This window comes from Malaya genurostris, chromosome 2, assembly GCF_030247185.1.
Source record: "Malaya genurostris strain Urasoe2022 chromosome 2, Malgen_1.1, whole genome shotgun sequence".
NCBI classification, from domain to species: Eukaryota; Metazoa; Arthropoda; class Insecta; order Diptera; family Culicidae; genus Malaya; species Malaya genurostris.
In genome coordinates this window covers 262,922,824-262,942,096 of record NC_080571.1, presented here as the reverse complement: position 1 = coordinate 262,942,096, position 19,273 = coordinate 262,922,824, and the positions used below count along the sequence as shown (strand labels likewise).

At 36.1% G+C, this 19,273-nt stretch overlaps 1 protein-coding gene across 1 annotated transcript in view; it reads right to left on the bottom strand.

Moving 5' to 3' along the window:
* Positions 1-19,273, bottom strand: part of LOC131429776 (uncharacterized) — an 80,322-nt gene extending 61,049 nt beyond the window's left edge. The window contains exon 1 of the mRNA XM_058594117.1: positions 18,743-19,273. Within this exon, the coding sequence (XP_058450100.1) occupies positions 18,743-18,806 (64 nt within the window). The 5' untranslated portion in view covers positions 18,807-19,273. The remainder of the gene's footprint in view (positions 1-18,742) is intronic.

Sequence of the window (19,273 nt, the reverse complement as noted above, 5' to 3'; positions counted from 1 at the left end):
AATTCAAAAGTCGTAAAAGTGCTACTTTGTTTGGAAAACTCATTTCTGTAAAAAAAAAACGATAAAAACATTAAATACAAAAACCGAACTCAGCTTTTCCAATGCAAAAATCGTTCAAAAAAAACATCTTTCAAACGGTTATTTCAAACTTTTGCACAGTTGCTTCCAAATATCTTAAATTTACTCTCATTAGAGCATAGAACGTTTTTCCAGAACGGAAAGGTTTATCCGCATGTTTTTTTTTTTCGTAAACTCAAGTTGTTTTATTTTGTTCCACTTACTCATAAAAGGTCGACGCATAGTTTTTAAATTCATGTTCCTGAAATCAAAGACATCATATTAACAAGATATCCAGCTCTCACATTTCCCGAACAAATAATTGGCAACATCCTTTTTTGCGAGCATTGAGGTTTCTATGCTCGGTGAAAAATGAACGGCGGCCCTTCTGAAAAATGGGTGGCCAACACGTTTCCTGATGAAAACAAAACAATTTGTAAAAGCGATTCACACGCAGCATCAAGCGACTATCACCTGCATGGAACGATTACGGTACAACAACATTAATTGTAAGCAATTCATATGAAAGGACACTACGTCAAGTTCACGGAACATTTTGACGTCGGATACGTGAGCAATATTCGGCTAAAAATAATAATAAAAATAATCTGGACGTCGACGGAAATTGATTGATCGTCTGCATCGTGTTTAATGCATGCGTTTCCTGATGAAAACAAACCAATCTCATTTGCATTTGTGGTTGTAAGTGAGCTGTCAGAGAGCCTAATGTCGCCCTCAGGTGAGTCCGCATCGAATCTCATACATAGAAGTAGGGGAGAGAAATGTCAAATTCGTACGCGCCAAAATAGCAGGGCTGCGCATCCATACATTTGACATGACATGTTGAATGAGACGCCGTGCGATGGCGTTGCTGAACTGAAGATTGAGATCGCTCCAAGCTGACAGGGTCTGCTGAAATCCTAGTCGCACTGTTCTTGCAGATACGTTCAGAAATACGTTTTATTTGATGGTACGGCATTTTATTTTCGAATCTTTAAGAACATCTCTGAATTTTTCTGAGATTTTCCTGTATGAAAATACTTTTTCGCAGTGTCTTACGAAACGATTGCGCACTTGTAACTCAATTTTCATGGCTTCGGTAAATATGAATTAACTTCACCCAAGCTTCCAATTTATAATGAAATGACATGTTCAAGTACATGGTTAATCAATTTAATGTTGTCTTTGTAAACATGGAGTTAGCTAAACGATGTGTGCAGTTTTTTTCTGGCCACGGGGCGGCCCGTTTGGCATAAGGTCATTTGGCATAATAGCGTATGGCATAACGCCGTTTGGCATAATGGTTATTTGTCATAATAATAATTGGATTCGTAATATTTTAATCTAATGAAAATTTTCGTTTATTTTTCGATCGAGTGATGTTTTGTAGGGAAAACTCGAACGAAATGTATGAATTTTATATTCGGTCCGAATATTTCGGTAATATTACGTGAAATAGCTTTTTTTTTAATTTTTGAAATTCTGTAGTAAATAGCAGACTGTCATTTTATATAAGCAACTTACTTAGTGCTAGCACAATCTTCTGTTCGTCATAGATGATTCAGGTCAAGACGGCCGAAGGCCGCGAGTGTGCCGGCGACACGCCATCAGAAATCATTTCTGTCTAGTTGCGGGCGTTTGTCCGGATTACCCAAAGCTAGGAGCTATACCTCAGTTAGGTCCGAACGAGCGGTAGCAAGGTCGGACAGCAGGTCATTAAAAACGATGAGGCGTAGCCGCATTAAAGCTTGCTTCAGATAGAATTGGAACAAAGACAATTGCCTGTATTTCAGTTATTTATTATTGAATTCTAGATCTTTTTTTATACAAATGTAACATTTTCTTCATACTTTTAAGAAAAAATACAGATAAAATTATTCGTCACGGTTTTGAAGGAATTCTCGAATTTTTCCTGTAACACGGCTCATTAGGCGGCGCACACCTTCTTCTTCCATCGTTTTAGCTATCTTATTCCACCAGGTCGTCATCTGATTGATGTCTTTGACAATTTTTCCCTTTGCCTTGAGTCTCCTCTTCATGATTGCCAAGTATTTCTCAATAGGGCGAAACTGGGGGCAGTTAGGTGGGTTAAGGTTTTTCGGAACAAACTGGACCCCTTTCTCTGCATACCGTTCTTGAACGACTTTGCTGTAATGACAGCTTGCCAAATCTGGCCAAAACATTACGGGATGGTCGTGGGATCGAATGAACGGCAAAATTCGTTTTTGGAGACACTCGTTTTGGTATAGTTCCGATGTCATTGTCTTATTTGTAACGAAAAATTTCGTTTTTTTGTCACAGCTGCAAATGCCCTGCCAAATCATTTTTTTTTTGCAAATTTGTCGGCAAAAACAAATTTAAATTTGGCTGGAACATCCCCCCGAGCCGTTGCCAAGTAAAATTTTTGACCTGGGATTTGCCCCAAGTCAGCCTTGACATAGGTTTCATCGTCCATCAGAAGACACCCGTCAAACTTGGTCAGCACCTGGTGATATAGTTTCCGAGCACGAAGTTTGACCACACTATTCTGTTTTATGGTCCGATTTGGCTGTTTACTAGCTCGATACGACTTGATTTCTTCCCGGAGTCCAGTTCTCCTCACGGTACTATGAACAGCACCGAATTTTCTGGCCAAATCCCGGGCCGACAGATTAGGATTCTTCTTAATCGTCTTCAAAATCTTACCACGCAGTTTCCGGTCGACAGTTCCACTCCGACAATTGGCTTGAGGCTTCCGAATCGTCGTCAATGTTTCCTTATACCGTTTGATAACGCGCCATATGGTATTTCTGGTCAATTTCAGTTGTTTAGCTAGCCTAGATGCAGACCACAATGGATTTTCCAAATAACTGTGCACAATTTTTTTCCCTTCTTTCGGCTTCCATGTTGATTGTTTACAAAGTACAGTCGATTTGCGGAATGTCAAAAATCATACGTGAAGCTGACAAAATTCCCGACACGTGAGTGCCAAGAACTTCCAAATCCGTCCACCAGGAGCGCCACAATATGAGCAACAGTTTGTTCCAATTCAAAATGAAGCAAGCTTTAGACCTTACAAAATTTCAGTAAATAAAAACAATTTCCATTAAGCAGCATGTTCATCTCCAAATAACTGTTATACCAAATAACCATTATGCCAAATAACTATTATGCCAAACGGCGTTATGCCAAACGGTATGTGGGAAACTCGGATGTGTGGGAAAACTATATCAGTTTTACTCGTATTCACGTCATTCAGTCGAGTTTCTGACATTACCCGCCCACTCTTTTTTTTTATTGAAAATGATGTTGATAATTAAAATAAAATAACAAATAAATGTTCTGGACGAATATAATGTGTGAGAAAAATTTCAATAAACTGACTGTAAAGGTAAAGTCTTTACTTATCTTTACATGCTTTGAAATGTAAATTTAATTGAATTATTACGCTCCTCTTATGTGCATCTATAAAGACGTAAATTTCACGATTTTTTCAAAATGAGTCATGTTGATCTAACACATTTTGAAAGCAATCTGACATATTGTTAGTGTTGAAACATGTAAGTATGCACACCTGCTAGAAATGCTGGATATGTTTGAAACTTATTAAAATTATTCTAGTAAAATTCAGTCATTAAACAAATTACGTTCTTATTAATTCAGTCGTACGAGGATTTGCGTCACCTGTAAATTTCCATTCTTTTCTACTGTGTAGTACAATTACAAGTGTGGTAGCAATTGCCTACAGGTAATTTACACTGAACTCACTGTACTTTTGAAAAATCATACCATTTCATTTATTCAATTAAGATTACTCTCTTCGCGATAATCCAACTGATTCCACGAGACAGTAAATATCTCGTTAACGACATACCATCACGTAGTATTTTATGACGCATACCAACATTCATCTAATCGTCCAATTATTGTTCTAATCGTTATTTACCTGAAAGAAAAAAAAAAGAGAAAAAAAAGTCAATCAGAACAATTTACATCATTTAACGCTGCTGCTGCCGTGTGTATTGTTAAATAATATAATTTTCCATTCAGGGTAGCTCTTCATTTTCCACTAATATTGGTTGATTCCGCAAAAAAAGTAACATGTGTAAACCTTCTAATATTCCAGCATATATTAATACAATGCATCATAAAAAATGCTATCCTCTTCGTGGTGATTCTACCGCATCCAGCAGGTGAGCACAACAACTTGATTTTACGATTCAGCCAAGCCAGTAAACGTGAAGGTCACACAACACTGAATTCTATTTCATTGAAACTACGTCTGTTCGCGGCACCACCGGACTCCGATGGAAACCACAAACGAACAATACCTGTACGGGTACAACAAACACGTCAGTAGGTTTGTAGGTGAAAAATCTATTACGGCCCAAGGTTTGCGTCTGCCGCTCGTCGTCGTCGTCGTCTAGAGTACAATTTCTGAGATAAATTAACGAACGGCGATTACCACTGGGAGGACAATAGAAGCAGTCCATTAAATCCGTAGAAACCTGGAGACAATGAGTTTGCACCGTTTCTCAACCCCCCCTTCCCCATGAATATCCCCGTTGATGATTGTCGGAAAAGTGCCATCAGGAAAATCACCACGAATTATAACAAACGATCAAAACAATTTTAAACCAAATTGCAGCGCATTATTGGAGAAGTGTACGGGTTTCGTGTGACGCTTGAAAAAAATGTTTCCGCTTGACAAGCGTAGGTATTTTCCTTCAAAAAGACTAACTGCTTAAGGGAATTCAGTCATGTGACACACCCGCTCAAATGTAGCCTTCAGCAAGACACAACTGGTTAGACATATGTCACACCATGGTGACTAGCTTTCTATTGTTGCGGGTGTGACTTTCAAGTAACAAAGCAATTGTGTCTAGTAGCAAAAAAGCTGTTTTGTATTGAACTGTATCTTAAAAATGGAATATGGTAAAAGTCAGTGCATTAGCAGTATATGTTGAACTGTTAATGCAACCTCGCGGTTCAATGTAACCTGCTTATGCACTGGTGAGTGAAAGACCAAACGGAAAACAAGTAGAATAGTCATTTGCACACTGCACAAACCAGTTACCCAATGTAGTCCCTTAAATCGTGAAATTAGAAAAAGGTTCAGTTCCTTTGAAGTTCTCAACTTGCTATATGTGAATACTTGGTAGAAAGTATAACTACCAATCATGGGACAAAATTTCACCTCAATTAAAAATGGCATCCTTTGGTAAACCAGCTTAAAAGTTTAATATCGATTTTTTTTTCAATGTAGAACTCGATAAGGAATTTATCAGTTTTTTTTATTAGAAAATACAAAGCACAACACTTTTTTGTAGGATTTGTCATTCTTTTACTATAACCATCATAGGAAACCTGTTTTAATCCACATGATGCCTTGCTCATGTGCCTAGTATTCTCAACCATGTTACTGTGGTATTCTTGAAAAAACTGCTCATTGAATAGTCAAATCTAGAAGCTTTTTCAGTTTTTTTGCAGTATCGGTCTAAGTGACGGTTTGAAATTTGAAACACACTTCTCAATGTAGTTCCGGATTACCTTTTATTTGGGCTTTTTGTTTGTGAAAATCGATTGAGCCGTCGCGGAGAAAAGTGAGTGTGTTCTGTTTCAGAGTTTTTGGCCACAATTTCAAAGGTATACATGTTTCGCCAAAAGTCGTTTCGCTAAATGCCATTTCGCCGAAAGAGTCATTTCGCCGAAAGCCATTTCGCCGAAAGCCATTTCGCCGAAAGCCATTTCGCCGAAAGGGTAATTTTGCTGATTCGTTCGGACCTAACTAAAACAAAGAAACCTTGCTTTGAGTAGACCGGGCAAACGAGACGGTTACAGGTTTGTATGCGCTAGGCCGTCGCTCAGCAGACGAAATGACCCTTTCGGTGAAATGACTTTCGGCTAAATGGTGACCCGCCTCCCGTCGCTCTATACGACGGCTTGAAATTCCAAACACTCAGCACCCTGTTATTCCGGAGCCGGATTCTATAAAGGATCGTAAACCCTTTCATTTGATTCAAAGTTTGGGAAAATCGGCTGAGTCGTTGTGGAGAAAAGCGAGTTAGTTCCATTTTGAAGATTTTGAACACTTTGTCCAGTATTTTCGGAACTAGATTCTGGGGTCCAGCATAACCGAAGTCGATTTGTATGGTCAGTAACTTACATGACCTACAAACTGTAACAGTTTTGAGTCCAATTTAGAAGATTTTTCTCCTCTTTTGCATTTTTTATTTCAAACACTCATCACCCTGTACTTCCGAAACCGGAAGTCAGATCCGGATAAAATTCAACAATTCTATAAATAACCGTAAGCCCTATCATTTGATTCAAAATGGGAAAATCAGTTAAGTCGTTGCGAAGAAAAATGAGTTAGTTTTATTTTGAGAATTTTGACCACTATTTCAGGTACTTCCGGTACCGGATTCCGGGAACCGGTGTTGTCTTTAACTTACAAGACCTGTTAACTAGAGGAAATAATTTACTATTTCGGAAAAAGAGAAAAACTTTATTTCTTTTTCTATGATGACAAAGTTTTGAATTTGCAGTTTTTTTCACTCATCACCCTGTAATTCCGAAACCGGAAGACAGAACCTTACCAAATTTTGAAAAATCTATGGATCGATTGTAGTTTTCATTTGAATTTGTTAAATTGGGCTCCGGAATAAAGTGAGTGCATATTTTGTGAAATTTTTTGCACATTTTTCATTGTAATGCCGGAATCGGAAGTCAGATCTATATCAAATTTAAAAAATTCTATGGGATAATAGTACCTTTTACTTGAGTCTAAGTTTGTGAAAATCGGTTCAGTCATCTCGGAGAAAAGTGAGCGCATATTTTTCTCCTACACACATAGACATTTTGCGTACTCAACGAATGGAGTCAAATGGTATATGACACTCGGCCCTCCGGGTCTCGATTCCAAAGTCGATTTTTACAGTCATAGCCTTTCTATACGAGGAAGGAAAAAATTGGTAAAACAGTTTTGTCTACAGTTCTACATTGTCTAGTTTTAGACAGTCTAGATAAATTTCGAAAAAATAAAGCATGAAAAATGACTCGTTGAGACAAAGGTTGCATATCCAAAAGATTTCATTAAAATCTGAGAGGATGCTGCCAACTCCAAATACGATTTGGCGATTTTTTTTATATTTTGACGATTGTTTTTCATAGAACAATGTTTAGTTTATTATGTTTATTCAATAAGACACACTTTCAATTCAATTCTTAAAAATTGTGTGATATTGTTCAATCTAAACAATCGAAATTATGAAGAAGTTTTACTCGGTTTACTATGCGGAAGTTGCGCGAAAAATGTATTCAACGTATTGAAATAAAAATCGCTGGGACAGTTGAGTTCTTTTCAATTGTTACCGTGAGCATGTTCTTTCATGCTTGAAAACATTTTTTTAACTCACAAATTGTTCTTCGTAATTATATTAAGCTTGAGGCGACGCACTGTGATGGCAATACAAAGAAACGATTCCAACAAATTTCAAGATACTTCCTTAGTCTCAATCACAATAATGCTTCTACTGAATTTAATTGTTTTTTTCGAATTGACATTATTTTAAGTCCATCCACGTATGAACCCTTATAGCGTTTTCGCTTTCTAGACTGATACCACACCAGCGTAGGGTAGTAAAGGATACCTCAATTACATCCATGTTCGAGGGAGTTTAGTCAGTGCAAAGCCATTGTAGCGCAACGTAATAAATAAAACCGTCTGTAGATCTGAGGGAACCGATGTTTCCTTTGATTGAGTTCTACTCGTTATGGTGTAAAAAGCTGCCACTAAGAGGGTGCTATGATCCAAAAATGACCAACTTTTACGTGACACATTTTTCTTCAATTGTGCATTGAAAAATCCTGTACATGTCTCATTTTAAACATCTATGTGAGTATAGCATCATGTTTACAAAAGCTGAAAGACATCAAAATTTATCTCGCGCATCACGAAAATCTATGGTACTCGCACGCTAAACTCTAAAATGTGAGCAAATCAACCGTTACCATCGTAATACAAGTGTTCGGAGAATGTTTTTTGACAGCCATGAAGACTGAATCGTGTGAGTATCGAAAGCCAAATGCCGCAAAAAGTCGAAAAAAGAAGCCTACAGATTCAAACGAAACCTTAACCTCTCTTTCTAAGACGTAGCGACCTTAGTCGGCCAAAAAACAATGGCGGAACCTGTATATGAAAATATTGACGAATTGTTTGCATAGTACAGGATAATAAAATACACACCAAGACAGACTTCAAACAGCTTCCTGAAAAAATATTATATGACAACTGGAAAATCAAAGGTGACAGAAATTTTCAAACACTTTAGGTAGTCAAAGTTTGCAATGAAATATCGCGTGTAACAGGTCATCTGTTCCTGTGGCTTGAACAACGACTCGAAACATCAACCAGGAAATGTATGTTCACGTGCATCTGGAAAAACGTTTATTGCCTATCCGCAAGCAAAGCACATGGCCATGGAGTTATACGCCGTTTTTATCACCTGGGTGGTGCCCAAGGACATGCCAGAGTTCAGCAGAAAAAAATGTGTTATCGTCAAGCGGAACCGCTGGAAGCGCGAAAAACAGTTATTTATATTCTTTAGAAATTAACACGATTAGATTTTTTAATAAACATTTTGGCCGATTTACAAACATTCTTGTATGATCAATTTTCAATCGTAGCACCCTCTAATTGAATTTTTTCAGCCTCTAACGAAAAGCAGTTTGGAAAAAAACTGATAGAATTAAATAGCAGGAATGAAAATTTGCGAAAAACATAACTGAACGGCATCATCGAAACTGTTTTACCAATTAAACTACTTCAAGAAGTGATTTCGCACCCGCATATAATGAATTATCATTATATGAACAAATGCAAGCGATTGCTGAACGGTTCAAAGCGTCTCTATATGCGAATTGGTAATTCTCACAATTCTTACACACATTGAAATCTCTACATTAATATATGTTGTATTGTATTGTATTGTATTGTATTGTATTGTATTGTCTTGTATTGTATTGTATTGTATTGTATTGTATTGTATTGTATTGTATTGTATTGTATTGTATTGTATTGTATTGTATTGTATTGTATTGTATTGTATTGTATTGTATTGTATTGTATTGTATTGTATTGTATTGTATTGTATTGTATTGTATTGTATTGTATTGTATTGTATTGTATTGTATTGTATTGTATTGTATTGTATTGTATTGTATTGTATTGTATTGTATTGTATTGTATTGTATTGTATTGTATTGTATTGTATTGTATTGTATTGTATTGTATTGTATTGTATTGTATTGTATTGTATTGTATTGTATTGTATTGTATTGTATTGTATTGTATTGTATTGTATTGTATTGTATTGTATTGTATTGTATTGTATTGTATTGTATTGTATTGTATTGTATTGTATTGTATTGTATTGTATTGTATTGTATTGTATTGTATTGTATTGTATTGTATTGTATTGTATTGTATTGTATTGTATTGTATTGTATTGTATTGTATTGTATTGTATTGTATTGTATTGTATTGTATTGTATTGTATTGTATTGTATTGTATTGTATTGTATTGTATTGTATTGTATTGTATTGTATTGTATTGTATTGTATTGTATTGTATTGTATTGTATTGTATTGTATTGTATTGTATTGTATTGTATTGTATTGTATTGTATTGTGTATAGATTTATTTAACCTCGGTTTTAATCATTAGGCATTTCGCCGATGGCGGTATGAATGTCTGTTATCTGTGAAGTATCAGGTGTTAAGTATTTCAAAGAATTTGAATCGTACTGGGAGCAGATTTTCCCAAATTAGAACAAATTATGGCATATTGTTGCCAAACCACCCAGGAACTCTGCCTAAACTTGCTCAGAAGTATCTTTCAAACTATATGCACTTGTGGCTAACTAGGTAAACCAAAAGCTCCATAACCGGTGAGATTTATGAAACTGAAATTTTTTCGTTAATTTTTGAGTCTGCAGCAGTGATATAAGGTTAATTCTTTGGGTTTTGTGTCAAAACTCATAAACCTACTAAACTTTTCTGAACTCCGTTCGATCGATAAAGAGATGAAACACGAAGACCAGACGTATAAAACTAAATATATGTGCAAAGCCTCATCTAAATCGGAGCAATCCGATTCTGGTTTTGTTATCTTTTCGACTGTATATTTGCAGAATTACTCAAAACAATTAACTATAACAAATATACAACAATCGAAATCTGCTATCATTACCAAAATATTAGTGGGGATTGCAGCCAGGGTATAATAAATGATATAATAAATATAATATATAAATAAATAAAATTTTCGCGATCAATGAACCAGCCAACCCTCAACCATAGCTTTGGTTATTAGAATGTAACGTCACATGCTTTGACCTTGTGGTATTTGAGGTATGTATATTACTTATCGACTCTTTGGTTAGGAATGTGAATCAAAAGCGTCAAAATCAATCGTTTCATCCGTGACGCTCAGTCCACATCCCATTAAAAAGCTAATGAAGTTGTGCAGAACTTTGGAAAAAAAATGCAATAGAAAAATTATTCAAACCATCAATATCTAGCAGAAACGGTTTTGGAAGGGAGCAACAGACAGCTAATTATTTCACTTTTTCATCCCGGAAGCAAAAGATAATCCAATTACACGAATATAGGTTACCAGTTAATGATAGTCACATGGGTGTGTTTCACATTTCAAAAAGTGCTAGAACTGGGCATAGTAATCCCAATCCAAACATGACTAGACGGTTAGTACATGAAAACAATAACTCGATATTTAAATGCGTTTGATTGATTACTGGTGTCACGTTGCTGGAAGGAGTTGATCACACACACACATACAACCGAACTCGACTCGAACCGGTTGCTAAGAGCAAAGTATGGTGTTGATTACTGTCACTTGTTTTACTCTAGCCAAATCAGTCACATGTTATTCAGGAAACACCAAAAACAATTTCTTCTACGTGTGGCGTGTGGGTACATAATTAAAAAAATATTTAAAAAAGTTGATTTCTGGGTCATCAATAAAGGTATCATACTCCAGCCCCCCACGATGAATTACGCCATTGGGTACTATGCTTCCGAGCGGTTCGACATTTTCATCCGTTCATGCAGGAGTCTTCAAGCAAACAAGTATGGCAGTTTGCGTTATTGGTCATATGACACGCATCGTGCAAATGATAGTTGTGCCTCATTCATATCGGTTTTAATAAACACATTCCATTGTCACTGGCGACGTGTTGAAGCGTCTTCCGTTGGAACAATGTCCCCCTGTAGTGCGTTTTCTTTTTGCCTTTGTGAGGGAGATTACTTGTTTACGTAGTAAAATAGTGCTGGCTTCGATTGGTTGTCAATTTATTTTCAATTTTATCGACAGAAAACAAATTGCATATCCACCATTTTTTCCATGGTTGCTAATCAAGCTACTATGGATTTACACACCGGAACAATCAGTAAATGATTTAATGAATACTCCATTTAATGAAATCTGTTCGTTAACGTACCGATGTTTGAGGAAAGTAAAAAAACCGGGTTGATAATGAAACATGAGACATAACCGGAAGACGTGAATACGAATAAAATGGGCGGTTCAGTTTTTTTTATGTTAAGGAATCTGAATACTGAACCTGGAACCGAATATTAGAGCCAAATGCTAAAACAGAATTCTGGACCTGAATTGTGAAACTCAATTTCGATTTTTTTTTTCTAGAACTGAGTTCTGAGGCTGAATTCTATAACTGAATTGGGGATAGTTGAACTGATCGCTGGATCTGTATTCTGGAACTAAATTTTCAAACTAAATTATTTGAAATTAGGATTTTGGTTTGTCATTGGATTCTGAACCTGATTCCTAACACTGAAATTCGGACCTGGATTCTGGTCTGCAGTGAAAATTTTCAAATTCGGATCCAGAATTCAGCAACGAAACTCTGTTCTAGAATCCAGATCCGGAATTTGGTTCAAAAATCATCATAATTTGTATTCTGAGTTCAGTTAAACTTCAAAGCAAAGTCTTGGCATTACATTCCTTTTGTGGATTTTTCATTTACAAAAACACAAAATATCAATTCTACAATATGTATCATTATCATTTTTCATGTGCAGATTATTTTACAAGATCCATGTTTGTGTTAAGAGCAGTTATATTGAAAATCAAATGTGAAACTTATTCCTTAAGAAAAAGTTTGTTAGGTTTTTGTAAACGTCATTCCATTTCTTGTTTACATTACGTAGTAGTTTTCACGAGTTTCACAATTGTTTTTTCGCTGATTTCATTAGTGCCTTTTTGATGGGATCGACGCATGAGTTTTTGTATCAGTTGCATAATCGTTGTGAATAAATATTCGTAATAACGGAAGAACTTAAGGATATGTTGCACAGCACAGAGTTACTAGAATAGTGATATAAACTAACTAGCAAAATACAGGACAACAACTTAACATGCTACTTGAGTAGTGATAAAAGATTTTTTCGGACGCATAACATTATTTCGTTTCATTTTGCATCTACAAACGAATACTTACACGCTATGGTCAAGTAACACAATGCTTCAGAATTTCACCATTAATTAAAATCCTACAACGCACCCCATACGTGTGTGCACCCAGATGTCCATACAAAACGAGTGAAAGAAAAAAATAAATGTGTTATGAAGTGACATTAATTAATGATAAATTGAATCAATCCCTCGTCATCAAGGTCTGTGCATGCGCATGTGAGCCCATTTCGGTTTGCTCTGCTGCTGGATGCAACTGATTATGCAACGACTGTGGTAGCGACCGATCAGTAAGTCGGAAGTCATATAATTTCTTCACGTTCAATGGAGAAAAAAAACAAAAATCTGTAAACTGACAAATTAGACAAGAACATAGAAAACAGCGCGATTGACATAGATAACAGCATGTTTATTTATCATGCAATAGTTATGAATTAAATTAGCTTAGAATTCAAGATCAAAAGATCAACTCCGGCATGCGACTGATTGTCGTTTAGCTGACTGACCGTTTGTCAGACTGGCAGACTACAGCCACGGCTACGGTCATTCGATGTACCTAAGCCATGAATGAATGCGAGGCGTCTGCCATCTCTGCTGGTTTGTTGGTTGGTAGAGTGCAGTGCAAGGCTGTTATTAGAATAATGGGGCCCCTCTTAGTACGTATTATGCATCGCCGTATGGACCAGTACCAGTACGTAGTACGCACTGGGCAATTGCCGGTGGATGCGAATGAGTCCGTAACAGGGTGAATCATTGTCATGAATATTAATAGTGCAGAGACAATTAAACATACGTAGGCCAGTTAATTCTGACCTGACGACCTTGCTGGGGCGCTGTTGGTCTATGGAATCGTTCAGTTTGTGTTTGTTCGGTGGGGGCTGAAGATAAACGAAACGAAGATGGGGCCGTCCTCTATTTCATCGAATATTAATGACAACCAATGAACGGCGGTTAATTGCCTGATCATATTAGGGTATCTAATTACCGTGGAGGCTATTCTTTTGCGAAAAAGTCATTTGTTTTCATCACTCGATGTGTTACAAGATCAACAACTGAAGCGCTGATGGTACTGCAGTACGGTTTGTGATACCTGATTCAAGAATGGCTTACGTTATTAGTATCATGAAAATTTATATTCTTTTGAAATATAAAACTGTGTTTTGTTAGATAGTATTTCACTGTTTGGCGTAGTCAAACATTGGCGGTATGCTCTACTATATTAATTCGAAGTTGAGAGGCTGTTGAAAGAAATAACAATTATAGAAAATTTAATCAAAACTGATCGTGAGATAGTTGTGGATCGCTCAATGATATTCCTTCTGCTAGGTAAAACTTTTCATAGGGTAACGGAACCTGATTTAGCCACAAAAATCACAACGATTATTTCATATTTCTTCTTAATTAACCTTGCTCCACATTGAGAATCGATTCACATCTCTTGGAAATTAGACTTATATTCAGAAAACACTTCTGAAATGTTCACTACTCTGATTTTTATCTCATTTCAATGAATTTGTATTCATACTATCGTTGGTGCTATATTCATCCTATTAGTTAGCAATTACGATAGCAATCAAAACAAAATAATACACTATTACAGGTTGAAAATATCAGAATTGAAAGGGCCTAATGCCAACTGTGAGACAACACACAAAATTTTTAGAACCAGTTTCGAATCCATACAATCAATCATAAATTATTGGGTCTTTTATGTTTCTTTTCATTTAACATTTCAAATTTTACTGTAAGGTTAATCTGGATTCGCTCTTCTAAAAATATGAGAATATCAGATGTTCAGCCGATAAAACACACACACACACGTAACACATGGATCAATAAGTCCCGAGACTAACAATGGAAACAACATTTTTTTGCAAAATTTTTTTTTATTCATCAACATAATCACCTTTTAGGGTGATACAATGGTTCCAACGTTTTTCCAATTTTTCAATACCATGTTTATAAAAACATTTATCTTTCGCTTCAAAATAAGCTTCAGTTTCAGCGATGACTTCCTCATTTGAGCCAAATCTTTTTCCCTGGAGCATTTTTTTAAGATCAGCAAAGAGCCAGTAGTCACTGGGGGCTAAATCTGGCGAGTATGGGGGGTGGGGAAGCATATCAAAGCCCAATTCGTTCAATTTCGCCATTGTTTTCATCGACTTGTGGCAGGGTGTTTTTGTTCCATCGAAAGCAATCGCGGCACCCACTTGGAAAAAACCTTTTTCATGCTCAATTTTTCATGAAGGATAGTAAATACACTTCCATATGCTATCTGTGTCATCTCAGCAATCTCACGGAGCTTCACTTTACGATCTTTTATTATCATTTTTGTCATTTCACTCACATTTTCCGGTGTAACGGCTTCCACAGGTCTATCCGAGCGTTCCGCGTCATTTGTGTCGGTACGACCACGTTTAAACTCGGCGAACCACCGACAAATCGTTGCTTTTGATGGACAAGAGTCCGGATAACATTTTTCAATCTATTGTTTCGCTTGCACGGTGTTTTTACCCATTAAAAACAATGTTTTATCAAAACACGAAACTCGGTTTTTTTTTCATTTTTTAAACAAACTACAAAACGACTTTACTCCAACCTCGATAACTCAACTGTTTCTGGTCGGATCGACTTAAAATTTTGACCCGTTTCAAGCAAAGGTTAGTACTCTAGAAAGACGTGGTTACTGGTTTACTACGAGCGCCATCTCTGCTTTAGTTTCGGGACTTATTGATCCATGTGTTACTTCAAGGACTATTATACTAGTGTCCAAAACTATGAACCAGGGTACAATTTTTATGCCTACACTATTGGGAAAAAATGTAAATTGCTCCAGACGAAATACAAAAAATAGACCCGAATTCCGGAACGTTAACAGGTCCTCAACGAAAAAAACCTTCTTGATCCACCTAGTGGTGTGATAATGCCTTTCTCTTTTTTAAAAACAGTCCCATGAAAATATTTTTGATCATTTTATTACATAATTTCTTACACTAATTTGGGCTCTTTTTAGACACCAATTTATTCAGATTGATTCGAGTAGTTCACAAAAGCATGCTTAAGTGTTTATGTCACATACTCGGCATCATTTCTCAAGCCAAGCGCTTGGCATTTGCGTTGTCGATTTATATGAGAAAAATGATGCTAATGTAAAAAAAACCTGTTTTAATCCACCTAGTGGTGTAATGATGCCTTTCTCATGTCAATCGTACTATCATATATAATACTGTGGCATTCTTCAAAATAATTTTCGTCGATTCATAAAAAAAACCAAATCGGTTTGTTTGACCGTCTACTGATAAAAACTCTCAATTGAAGAAGATTTGAGGTCGATTTAGAAAACTTTTTACAGTTTTTTACCCTTTTCAGTGATAGTATAAATTTTTTAACACATTTTACCCTTTATTTCCGGATCCGGATGAAATTCAGGAATTACGTATGGAACCACAGGACCTTTCATTTGAACTTAAGTTTGTGAAAATCGGTCGCGCCATCTATAAGAACAGTTAAAACACATATTTTCAATTTTTTGCACATTTTCCCCATTACTCCGGAAGTCAAATCCAAATAATATTCAGGAATTTTGTATGAGACCACAAGACCTTTCATTTGAATCTAAGTTTGTGAAAATCGGTTCAGCGATCTCCGAAAAAAGTTGGTGCACTTATTTTCACAATTTTTTTCACATTTTACCCCATAATTCCGAAGCCGGAAGTCGGATCCAAATAATATTAGGAATTTCGTATGGGATCACAAGACCTTCATCTAGAAAAAAATTGTGCGTTAAAAAAAAACATTCACACACATAGACATATTTCAATCTCGTTGAATCTACGTTCGATAGTCGGTGCTCCAACAATTATAATACCTTTCTATGTACAAAGGCAAAAATATTCAACAAAGTACACTTAAGTCGTTTGTTATGCGGGGAATACGTAACGCATAAAAAATGAATAGCAGAACCGCATTACTTCGAAAATTCACATAAAAATCCTCAACTTTGAAAATTTGCATGAAAACAACCGCATAGTTTTGAAAATTCACAAAAAAAAACTCAAAGTCAATGAGATATTTTTTGACAGATATCTTAAAAATCATGAAACGTTAAGATCTAACATTATTTCAAAAATATTTTCTTTTGAAAAACATCAAATCAGACTTCGAGATTTGGTGCTATCTAAAAAACCTCTAGGCTAGGGATTTGGCAATGCCTTTTTTTAGATAACATCAAATCGCGACGTTTTGTGCTTTTCTAAGACAAGACGCACTACTTTGAAAAGACTTCAGTGCAATGCGTGAAATTAAAATATCTCAAAAATGTGAAGGACATTTTCCTGTGTTTGGAAATATAATCAAAACACTATTACGGAAGGTTTTTTGTTTTTTTTTTTTTTTGCAATGACTGAGCGGAAACATATATTGGAGAAGCAAAATGAATGAAAAACTAACAGAAAAGATGATTTATTGGAAAAAAATACGCTCAGAGACAGGACTCGAACCTGCGTTCTTATGCATTCCGTGCGTACGCGCTACCATTTCGCCACTCTGAATCTTGTTTTAGTCACACTAAAACCCCAGTCAGACATAGTAGAACGTACATCGAACATGGTCTACATCCTGGCCGTCACCCGACCGATACCTTACATCCAAACATCTTCTCTGTCCATCAAACACTAGTCTTCTCGCTTTATACCTATTTAATAAATCACTATTTCGGAAACAAAAAGTCACTTCCCAAACGTACTCAATTACACATGAATAAGAAAAAGCTACAGTTTAAGGTGTGACTACAGTAAATCTTTTATCATTCAGCAAGTATTTTATTGAGGAGTATATCGAGAAGTAGTTAAGTCGCAGAACTATGAAACAAGTCATGTGCACTTTGCACAAACTGGATACCCACGCGGTACCAAATCCCTTGAATGACTAAAATCTGATTGCGATCAGTATGCTGTCAAATTTGTTTCGTTCTTTCGGCACGTCAGAATAGACATCGCGCTTCGGCGTTAACAAGTGTTTTGCAAAAAGCATTAACTTTACGTCTGCTCAGTGAATTATGTTGATTCGTGGGTTTGCATCTGCAGTTCAACATAATCTGCTATTGCACTGATGAGTCGAAGACGAAACGTACAACTATGAGTTAAGTCGCGTTTATGTGTAATAATGGCTTATAAGACATCTATTAACAGGTCTTTGGAGGTTCTTGCTCATCCTAAAAAGGCCTTAGTACATACACACTAAACTTTATCCGGTGATTTTTCATCTTTTGACGAATTTAGAACAACCGAGATCGGTAATCCAATTTAAGTGTGAATGTGGAATCACATTCAATTAATAATATCATAGCTAGGAATTAGTGTAGGCCTTAATATTTACCAGCGCAACCAAAGATAAAAGAAGGATTCTTGTATACGATCCATGCTTGTTATATCACATGTACTTAATAAGCTAATTGCGGATGTTCTTGGTCATTCAATAACCAAGCCAATCAACGGAATTCCAATATATGTTCTAAGCTCGTGATACCACATGCACATACCAGTGTAACTTTACTTTTATAAACATCAATAGTTTTTTTATACAACATACAGTTTCCAGGTTTAGATTAAGATTAAGACTTGTTTTCAATTAATTTCTTGGGCGGCAGGAAACTATGAACAGAGTTGAGAATATATAAATTTGGCTACTGAAGATTCAATGTACCATGCACGACTGTTTCGATAGAGAAATTTAGTTAGAAGGAGCTCATTTGGTAAATTATTTTGCCCATGTGGTTTGTAATTTTTAATTTTCTATACAAAATATAGGTAAATACTGAAGTTTATCAAAAGGAATGTTTGAAGAACAGGATGCATTGTACATAAAAACCCAGTTCACAACTCTCTTCTGGCCGATGCTAATTACATTACGCCAAATCTGCTCCACAGTAAATACAGAATCATTTCGCAAAACCCGTTTAAGACTCGACTATGAGTCAAACCTAATAACACATTTTTTTCTTGACACTCAAACACCTCAAACAAATTTGAAAAACAAACATTATTCGATTTTCTATCTCATTCACCACATAACGTTTGAGAACGCAAAGAACGTTCTCAAAACAAATTTTTGATTACACTCATGAAAAAGTAGGACCATTTTGGGTATTATCACCAAATATGTATTATGTCACATTAATAATTTCTACGCACCTTCGTGGAATGTAGCCGCCAACAGATAAACCGAAACCAGAATCAAGGCTCCGTATTTTGCCATTGTGTTACGAAAGTTGAAGAGCTGGTTGACGAAACGGGTACGAATTTTTTTTTATTAGATGAAACTTGTTCAAACAAGACAACAGTTCTTGTTGTTTTCACTTCACGTTTTACTAAATATTTGAGATTCAAGAGCAAACTATATTTGCAATTTTTTATTCACTCGATAAAATTCCAATATCATCTGTAAAAACACTTGATCTTTCGAAGAAACCAACACCCTTTTCTCGGTCGTTCATCAAATTCCCGATTATCTAAGTACCTAGCACGCTAACTTGGCGCGCACAATTCAAACCGAACCGTTAGAAACGTTGATCGGAGCCTAGCAAAATAACAACACCAACAACAACAGCGGATATTCTCACGTAGTTTGATACTCTCCGGGCTCGAAAGCTTATTGCGTAGTTTAAGCGTGGGAAAAGCGCGTCCGAACTGGTTTGCGTTTGCAGCACAACTGAACGGTTCGGT